Source organism: Cynoglossus semilaevis, chromosome 2, assembly GCF_000523025.1.
Source record: "Cynoglossus semilaevis isolate Cse_v1.0 chromosome 2, Cse_v1.0, whole genome shotgun sequence".
NCBI lineage: Eukaryota > Metazoa > Chordata > Actinopteri > Pleuronectiformes > Cynoglossidae > Cynoglossus > Cynoglossus semilaevis.
The window spans coordinates 10,335,369-10,345,547 of NC_024308.1; the positions used below are offsets into that span (position 1 = coordinate 10,335,369).

Sequence of the window (10,179 nt, forward strand, 5' to 3'; positions counted from 1 at the left end):
CCCGACCACTCGAACACCCGTATTTGTCCATTTCTCATAAATCTTTGTCCCTCTCCTGTCCTCTATCATCTAACTATCCTTCCCACCTGACTTGACTCTCCATTCTTAGATCCTCCCTCTTCCTATTTGCTTTAGACTCTTGTCTTTTGTAATGATTTCTTTTCTTTGTCTTCATTTCTTGATCACCCTTAAATCTTGATTTACCTCAGTAAATATGTTTTTTTTTAATTTATTTATTTTATTTCTGCATCTGTCCTCCTCCCTTGTTTTCCTGCAGGACACACAGTCCAGCAAATTCCACTTCACTTCAGTCAGTTGCCTTCCTGCTGTCACTCTTTTGCTCTTTTCCCCGTTCTTTTCATTTAAGCATCTCAATCGTTTCACTTTTGACGTGCTGCTGCCACCATTCCTCTGCCTCCACTAATCTTGTTTTTCACTCACTTGGCCTCCTTCTGTTTCTTCTTTATCTATTTCTTCTCCATCCCTTCACTAGCTGCAATTTCCTCAACCCAATCTAGCGTTTCCCTCCCACTGTCTCCCTCACTCTCTTCCTCTCTTTTTCTCTTCTTTCCTCTGTCTCTTGTTTGCTCCTGTTTGCTTTTGTTCCTTTTTTTCTCCCTGTCTCTTTCCTGAAGATGTCATTTAGTACTTGGAGCTCTGGAACAAGAAATCATTGTGCCTCCCTAGGGATGGGGGGCAATCAAAAGAGGAAGAGCAGAAAAGGAAAGAGAGTTCTGTGTGACTGAAAAATGGAAAGTAGAGCGAGGGGACAAGGGAAGAAGCAATCTAGAAGAGAGAGAGAGATTAAGAGGGAGGGAGAAGGATGGAGAGAAACAAAAGAGGGAGGGGGCGGCGAAAGTTCAGCCTGGCATCAATAAATCACTTACGAGACCAAATCGGGCGGGGAGTACATGTCTGTGTGAACGTGTGTCATGCATGACTGTACACACACACACACACACACAGCAAAATCTTGCAGTCAGGAAGATAAACAGCCTGTGGCCATAATGATGTTGTCATGATCTCTGTATGCATGTCATTACTGGCTATAACGCCTTGTTGGGCCTGCTGCTAAATGTGTCTGTTAAACATGGCATGGCAGCATTTTATAGCACTGATACTTTACTAATATTGTGGCAGAAACGGCGCAAGAATGGATGGAAAGAGCAGTGGATGTATGTAGATGAGGAGGAGGAAGGTTTGGAGAAATAGTTTAAGAATATCACGACAGACACACATCCATTATAGGAATCACTGACCCCAGTAGAACGTGCATGCACACACACACACACACACACACAAACACACACACTCTTGCGCTGTGTGTGGGCTGGCTGTGACCACAGCAGATGCCGTCCATGAATATTTTAGCCAAACTCCCTGGCAGAGTTTCCATTTGCATGGACCAGATGTAAGCGGCTGAAATATTTACCACACCGGCCCTGGGAGGAACGGCCCACAGACGTGTGCGTCTGTGTGTACATGCGAGCGCGTGTCCACATTTGCATGCACGTCTCTTTGTTTTTCTGTCCTCAGTCTTGGCTGTGCATGTGTGCGAGTATATTCATCAAAGTGACAGTATCTTTTTTTTTTTTTTTTTCCAGACGGAGATTGCCAAGCGGTTGAATGTGATCTGTGCTCAGCTTATCCCATTCCTGTCACAGGAGGTGTGACGCAGCACACACACACACGCACACACAGATACACACAAATCACATACACACCCACACACAGACATTCACAACAGATAGCAGCCCCATTAAAATGCAAAACAACTTTGTCGTCACTGACCTGGGTTTCTCTTCCACAGCACCAACAACAGGTGGTTCAAGCTATGGAGCGCGCCAAACAGGTGACCATGGGGGAGCTAAATGCTTCGATAGGGGTACGTGGGCTCCCCCCTCTGCCTCATAGCGTGTGTACCTTATATTCCCATTTATTTATTATTCCTTCCTTTCCTTTTCCTTAAACTGAGGCAAGAACTCTTAGGCCCACAAACAAAATTTTATTTATTTTCCATATGGCCCAAAATAATAACATTTAAAGATCGGCCCAAATGTTATATTCCAAATATTATTATTTTTCATGAAAATAAATTAAACATAATACCACCTTCCTGGTCTTAGCATTCTCCTCGTGCAGTACCAAATCACTTTCTTCATCCTTTCACCTATCGAGCACTTCCCCTCAATACACTTCCTCCAGTGTTTGTAAGTCACCCAGATCTCTCTCCTCTGTCTTCTCTCTCTTCCCCTCTTATCCACCCTCTGTATAGCAGCAGCTCCAGGCACAGCACCTCTCCCAGCATGCCCAAGGTTTGCCAGTGGGTCCACACCCATCAGGACTTTCCCACCCGGGCTTGGCACTTGGTGGAGGATCCAGCCTTTTGGCTCTGTCTGGGGCTCTGGGAGCTCAGTTGGCTGCCAAGGATGAGAGAGCACACCTTGAGGCAGCAGCGGCTGCTGCTGCTGCTGCAGAGCATCACAGAGGTACAGTATCACACGGATTTCTGTGTGGCTGTAAAAAATAAGAATAAGTAACTCTCAAGAGCCGGGGCTTGGTCAGGCTTGATTTCAACCTAAAAAATTTAAATGGTTTGCTGAGCTAAACTGCGGAGGAGCTTGGCTGCATTTGTTGTCATGATTGTTTTTTGCCAAGACACAGGAGTTTTGATGGTAATGACATTCATCAGGGGTACTTTCCACTGAGTCGTTATCAGCTACACAGACAAGAAGTGATGATAAACATGTTTTTTGTGTGTTTGTTGTGCGTCTGTTTTTGTATGTTTTCACCCTCTTCTTACATGGATGTATTTTGGTGCTGCCGTCTGGAATGAACAGATCGTGAAGCTGGACCAGTGAGTACAAACCAAAGTACACACAAACACACACAGGATTGATTGGCTGTGGATCTTGTCATGTTGCCTGTCACATTCATTTCACATTCAACAGTTACTTTAGCCTTATTAAATGAAATTCAAAAGAGTTTTGAGATATATAATTAATTTAAGACAATTAGTCATTAATCTAATTTACTTTTGTAACAGAGGCCAATTCGTGTTGCTATTAAAAAAAGGCTTAGTTTCATTGCTGTGCTTTAATGAACAAAACTCTAGTATTTTCTGCTGCCTAAAAGTGGTGAGCTGCAAATCGATGCAGACTGATATTCTCTTACGTTCACCTCTGCAGATTACGAGCTGATGTGATATATTGCCCTTTTTCTTACCTCATTATTGTCCCTTTCTTTTGCCCCGTCCTTGCCCTCACTTCCCTTTTCTTCACCGCTTCTATACACAACCTCCTCCTCCACTTTTTTTTTCTCACACCTCCCTTATAACCTTTGCCACACTTCTTTCTTCAATCCTTTCTCGATTCAAACCTTTCCTCCCTTCACCTTGAACTCCGTCTGCCCCGGCTTCTTCTCCACAGAGCTCTCTGTCCAACGGTGACAAGGGTCGATCCGCAGACTACCTCAGCAACGGCAAGAAGAGGAAAGCCGAGGAGAAGGAGTTCATGACAGACTATGTGAGAACACTGTGGTGACATTTCTGCATTTATCTAATTAAATTTACCGAACTCTAGGTTTGTCTCTGTGTAAACAGTTATATATTAGGAATGTGAATACAGCTATAGGGGGTTGAACATCCAAACATGATTATGACATTCATCCTTTTCCTCTACTGTGCTACCTTGTGATAATTTATTTACAGTTTATTCACTGTATGTGTGGTCATCTATACACTTCATAGAGCAGATTAAAATATCTAATCTCACACTTTTTCTTGTTTATCTCACACAGGGCAGTGATGCGGATAAGAGTGATGATAATTTGGTGGTGGATGAGGTTAGTATGCAGCCACTGGCCTATGTTGGCCTCACTTCACTGCCTTCATCTGCATACATCATGTAAACACACCCAGAAGGACCATCCCAGTAATCATAATAACAACAGTAATACCCCAGGTTCTCATTCTGCTCAGCCTGGCATTTTGTTTTATAGCACACACACTTCACTGCAGCTCATCTATTCATTTTTTAAAAACCCTTAATTTACAGTGCTGTTGGAATGATGATGTCTAATAAGAGGGAAAAAAAGACGGCATTGTTGTGGATACTGTATTTCTCCCAGTCTTTTATATTTAATTGTTCATGTATTTTAATCCCTTTAAATGTGTCTTCTTCTGGGTCAAAACTCAAATGATAGTGGTGTAGTATTAGCGATGTCCTGGGGCTGTTCAAGGACAGATTCAGCTGCAATCCCGGGGTGTGTGAGTCTGACTCTCAGGGATTCAAGCACCAGATACTAGCTGACTGCCCTCTGGGAATTCATTTGGAAGTAGTATCATCTTTAACCTGCTAAAAGTTAGCTTATCAACCCAAACCCAAAAAGAAGGTGTATCACTAAATAGAGCGGTTTAGTGTACACAATCCCATCAAGAATGCCAAGCTGAACTGTACATGTAGTACTAGTTGACTGTTCATATAAACATATATATATATATATAACATATACAACATATTAGAGAGTAGTTCTCTTTTAGTTGTATCAAGACAATAACAGGGTTTATGTAAACTATTTATATTTATATTATATTCTTTGTATTTCAACTTTCAGGACCCATCGTCCCCCCGCAGTGTACAGTCCTACTCATCCAGAGAAAATGGTCTGGACAAGATGCCAACCTCGCGTAAAGAGGGACCACCACAGGCCAGTCCCACCTCCCTGGCCTCCTCCAGCAGCGCTGCCTCCCCCTCCCGTGGCAAAGAACCCCCGCAGGTAAACAACCCATCTGAATAAAAGCACACATAGTGCTTAGAGTTCACGAGCAGTCTACATGAACACACACAGAGTTGAAAGACAAATATTTGAGTCTTTTTTTTTTTGGTTCTAATCCTGGCGAGTTCCACACATGCCTGTGGGGAGTACACGATATATGTTTGAGTAACGACCAGCAGTCTGTCTATGTTGTTGGCACACATTGTATTCTGCCCCTTTGTTTGGGGTCAGTAGTTCATCTTACATTCATACAATGTATATTTATCTTCAACACACACTGTGCTACGGATGTCCCAGCACTTCTCGGGTGTCCCCCGCCCTCAGCCGTCCTATTCATGGGGATTTTCAGTAGTACGACTGAAATTACTCTCTCTCTCTGACAGTCTGTGTTTATTTTTCATTTGTACTTTGTTTTTCTCTTATGTGTTTACAAATATGTATACTTTTTTTTCTGTTCCACTAGCGGGAGAAGTCCAGTACTCCAGGTATGAAACCAGGGACACCCATGTCTCAGGAGTCCAACACCCCAGGACCAAGTGGACCCCCTCAGTTCAGGCCTGTCCCAGGAAAACCAGGTGTTGATCCTCTAGGTGAGATTGTCTTAACCGCTAAATTCTAATACCTGAAAAGTATTGTTGAACCATGGTAGTATTTAACAATAAAGAATGGCTCCATGGCCTTCATACAATGTAAAGGACATGACACAAACCTCTGGCCTTCACTCTATGTTGGCGTTTCCCCTCCTCCCCCCCGCCCCACCAAAAAAAAACAGTGTTTAGAGACATGTCTTTTTATCCTGTACTGGCGTTATAACAAGAAGCGACTTTGTCAACATGCAGCTACGGTAGTTGGTAGGGGTGTGAGCCAGCTCCTCACCACCAACCACCATCTGGACTTAATAAGCAGCTGTGGGCGAAAAATATTCAGTGAGCTTCACTTCTTAAATGGAAAGATTAGGAGAGGTGATGGACTGTGACCGTGAGCTGCTTCATAATGAGCCTTTATCTATTCCAGTGTGTTCCTCTCTCTCTCTCTCTCTCTTTTTCTTCCTCTCATCACTTTGCTTTAACACAGCCACGTCACCGTGCATGCATATGCATATACATATAGTGTACATATAAATGTTGATGTATGTGGGGGAGAAGGATTCAAGGGATGTTTCTTTATGCACGTGCTCACATACACATACACACACGGCTCGGTGCATGAAAGCATAGTAGCCAGCAGGGGTCAGTAGTGTTCTAGTGCTGCAGTCCTGCTTCTTGTGGCAGTTTTTTTTTTCAGCCTGTCAGTCACACTGACAGGGTCTGCAGAGGAAGACTCCCTAATAAAAAAGTGCATTTCATTCTTGCCTCTGTTGAAGTCATTCCTATACTTCTTAAAGGGAGTGGCATCCAGTATTATTTGCATCAGTCATTTTTCCACATCAGTAATCCACATTACATTTTCTTTCTCCAGCGTTGGGTCTCAGAAACCCTCTGGCAGTGCAGGGAGCGTACCCTCCCGGGGCATTTGGCCTGCCTCCTCCGGGGGTGAACGGGGACCTGCCTGGGGCGGCGGGCTACGGTGCTGGCCTCCACTTGGTTTCCCAACAGATGAACGGGCGGCGGCGGCGGCAGCTGCCGCCGGCTATGGACGGTCCCCTGTGGTAAGTTTGACCCTCTGCAGATAATTTGTCTTTCTAGTGTCACAGTGTCATGTGTAACACCTCAGCATATATAACTGTCAGACAGGGCAAAAAGAGCAGTTTTCACTGTGTAAGAAAAAGGACGAACCATCTCAGAGGAAGAAGACATCTTGCCTGTCATTTTTATTAAGAAACTTTGACATTTAAAAATCCCTGCATATTTCATATGATTTATGCATATATACAGTATGTATGCATATTTATATGTATGTATACGTATGTGTATTTTTATACTGATTTTTACTCATCTGTACAAAAAAATCCACAGACCACAACACTTTGCTTTTCAAACCTGCAGACGGATTCCAGAGGAACAAAGATAAACCTATTTTTGTTCCTATTCCTATTGACTCACCAGACCTTTTTTATCTTCCAGGTGGGCTATGAGTCTCCACACCCACACATGAGGGTCCCTGGGCTGCCTGCCAACCTGCAGTCAGCCGCCTCTGGAAAACCGTGAGTTTCTTCTTCATCGCCTCCTTTCATCAGAGTCATCACCTGTCTACTGTTAACAGCTCAGGTTTAACTCTTAAAACCATCAGAGGAAAGTAAACCTCACATTAAACAAAGATGAACCAGACAAACGTTGAACCCGCATAAAACATTTAACAGTTTTGCCACTTCCAGAAGTTTGGCAGTTGTGGCTCTTCTTTATCTTTTTACAATCCTCACGCTTCTAAAATATATTTATTTTGAGTGTTGGCAGTTTTGTTCCTGTCTCTACCTCCATTTTTGAACATTTTATACATAGCCAGTACTGAACTTATATAAGGAAAAAAATTAAAATAATTAAATAAAAGAGAGTTTGTCTAGAGTTAACTATTCCTTTTGCAGATCTTAACTGCTGCAGATGTTCAAGTCCTGTGTTTGTAGTCATCCAACAGAGATCCAATGGAAAAACTGTCAACTTCTGCATTAGTTTGAACCTTTATTCTTTGTTTTTCATCTCTGTCCACTACAGAGCCTACTCGTTCCACGTCAGTGCTGACGGGCAGATGCAGCCGGTGCCATTTCCCCCTGACGCCCTGCTGGGCCCAGGAATCCCTCGCCACGCCCGACAGATTCACACCCTGAACCACGGAGAGGTGGTGTGTGCCGTCACCATCAGCACCTCCACACGTCACGTCTACACTGGAGGAAAAGGTTGCGTCAAAGTGTGGGACATCAGCCAGCCGGGCACCAAGAGTCCAATGGCCCAGCTGGACTGTCTGGTGAGACATGATAGGAGGCGAGACAGTTTTCAGACTTCTATTTAGAGTCTGTTGACTACTTAGACATCGATAATGTTTATACTTAGTTTTTCACGCTTAAAAACACTTGAGCTGATAAATCATCTCAGTGCTGTTGTCCCACTGCCAAAATCCTCTAACGCTCTTTATTTATTGCAGTGATAATGCCGGAGCACTATGCTTAGCTCCACAGATGTGGCCCTGTGCCATAAATCACAGTGAACTACAACATACATCATTGATTGTAAATGTTTATATACTTTTTTTCCTCTAATTATAATTTATCAGAACAGGGATAACTACATCCGCTCCTGCAAGCTGCTCTCTGACGGAAGAACCCTGATCGTGGGCGGGGAGGCCAGCACTCTGTCCATCTGGGATTTAGCCACGCCCACTCCACGCATCAAGGCAGAGCTGACATCATCTGCTCCGGCCTGCTACGCTCTGGCCATCTCTCCTGACAACAAGGTCTGCTTCTCCTGCTGCAGTGATGGAAACATCGTGGTCTGGGACCTTCACAACCAGACCCTGGTCAGGTGAGAGGACAGCTTCAACACGGGAAATGTTAGAAACAGACAATGTTTCACGTGAGAGGAGAATTAAGTAGTTAAAGTACAGAGCAGTTGTTTTTATTCCAGCCTGTCAATCATAGAATTGTTGAGAGAAGTCAAGCAGAGAAAATCATTAATTCTTTGAGGAGAACATTTCTGTACAGGTATGTACGTGGGAGCTGTGAAAGAAATATTTTTGCCAAAAAACGTGAATCTGTTTCAAAGTACACTTTCCACCAAGATTCCTAACAAGGCCACAAACTCTTACAGGAGGTTGCACTCCTGATTGTAGCACTTCATCCGGCCTTGTAGTTTCTGTGAATATGAGCAGAAGTCTCCGTCCATTTTCCTTTCTGCCTCTGCTGCAGTCAGCTCTTTTTAATCCCACTTACATTAGGCTGACTGTACGTTACACACCTGTCGCAGTATTCGGTTAAAACTCTTATCGTAGAGTTGGCCGTCGTGACTTCACTGCTCTGTAACTACATCTGCAGCAAACAGAGAGGTGGTGGTGGTGGGAAAAAAAGGTCTTCTTCCATTCCACAGCTGGATTATCAAACTATAAACAGACAGCTTTTTTTGAGCAGCTTGGCTGCTTGTATATTAAAAATATACCCCACAAGAGGGCACAGCATACTGTACACTCTGCTGCTAAACCATAGAGACATTCATTAAGAGATTAGGACAAAAACAGTCTACTTCTAAAGAGAAAGATGGAAGTAGTCAGTCAGTGAGTGAGTGAGTGAGTGAGTGAGTGAGTGAGTGAGTGAGTGAGTGAGTGAGTGAGTGAGTGAGTGAGTGAGTGAGTGAGTGAGTGAGTGAGTGAGTGAGTGAGTGAGTGAGTGAGTGAGTGAGTGAGTGAGTGAGTGTGTGTGTGAGTGTGTGTGTGTGTATTGTCTCTGAATCTCCTGTGTCTCTCCCCCTCCCTGAGAGAGGGACGACAGCGTCAGCAGCACGACTTCGCCTCACAGGTCCGCACACACACACACCAACTGATGGCCATTAATGTAGCGACAGGTCGCTGATCATCATTAAAGCTGGATTCCCTCTGTCTGTCCTCTGTCTGCAGATCTTCTCTCTGGGCTACTGTCCAACAGGAGAGTGGTTGGCTGTGGGAATGGAGAGCAGCAACGTGGAAGTCCTGCACGTCTCCAAACCTGACAAATACCAGCTGCACCTCCACGAGAGCTGCGTTCTCTCCCTCAAGTTTGCCTACTGTGGTATGAACACACACGCACACGCACAGTGAACATACAGTGGAGATTGATGGTGTGGTTACATCATGTTACCTGAGGCTGTTTAATCACACAGAAGCAGAACAAATCTTCTTCCTCTTTTATTATTCAGAAACAGCTTCTTTCTATTCTGTACAAAAGCCCCTCTTCCTCCCAGACTCCCCCATATCTCTCCTCCCCCGAGGCTTTTATCTGTTGATGGCTGTATGTGTATCCTCCTGTAGGTAAATGGTTCGTGAGCACAGGCAAAGATAACCTGCTGAATGCATGGCGGACGCCGTACGGATCCAGCATATTCCAGGTAACTCATCAAACACTGTGGACATTGTGGACACTAAAGACACTGTTGACACTTGTAATTATTGACGACAAGAATGAAACATCAGGGATGTCCTGGATTTTTAAAGGGATGTGTTTAACAATTACTGCTTGAACATGGTGAACTACTGAGCCATGCTGTACTCTTTAGTATGGCATAGAGCATCTGCTGTTCTGTGGAGCTGTACACCCCTAACCCTACTTAGAGACGTGACACCACAAACTTAAAAACTACAGACCTAAGTCCATCAAGTTACCAAAGTGTGGGGTGGGATACACCTGGGGCCGGTGAGGCAACGGAGCCATGATGGTGGGCACAATAAGGCAAAGGTTCAAAATGTGTTTAATTTTGCTATAAAAGGAAAATTAAACAGATTTTTAAT

The 10,179-nt window shown here is 44.0% G+C and overlaps 1 protein-coding gene across 1 annotated transcript in view; it reads left to right on the plus strand.

Moving 5' to 3' along the window:
* The window catches only part of tle2a (TLE family member 2, transcriptional corepressor a), a 32,872-nt gene that overhangs the window by 21,668 nt on the left and 1,025 nt on the right, over window positions 1-10,179 (plus strand). The window contains 16 exon segments of the mRNA XM_017042504.2: window positions 1,605-1,667; window positions 1,811-1,885; window positions 2,276-2,489; window positions 2,841-2,857; window positions 3,429-3,524; window positions 3,799-3,843; window positions 4,615-4,776; window positions 5,240-5,366; window positions 6,235-6,375; window positions 6,378-6,424; window positions 6,840-6,919; window positions 7,425-7,674; window positions 7,981-8,272; window positions 9,123-9,214; window positions 9,313-9,463; window positions 9,703-9,779. Coding sequence (XP_016897993.1) covers window positions 1,605-1,667; window positions 1,811-1,885; window positions 2,276-2,489; window positions 2,841-2,857; window positions 3,429-3,524; window positions 3,799-3,843; window positions 4,615-4,776; window positions 5,240-5,366; window positions 6,235-6,375; window positions 6,378-6,424; window positions 6,840-6,919; window positions 7,425-7,674; window positions 7,981-8,272; window positions 9,123-9,214; window positions 9,313-9,463; window positions 9,703-9,779 — 1,929 coding nt within the window.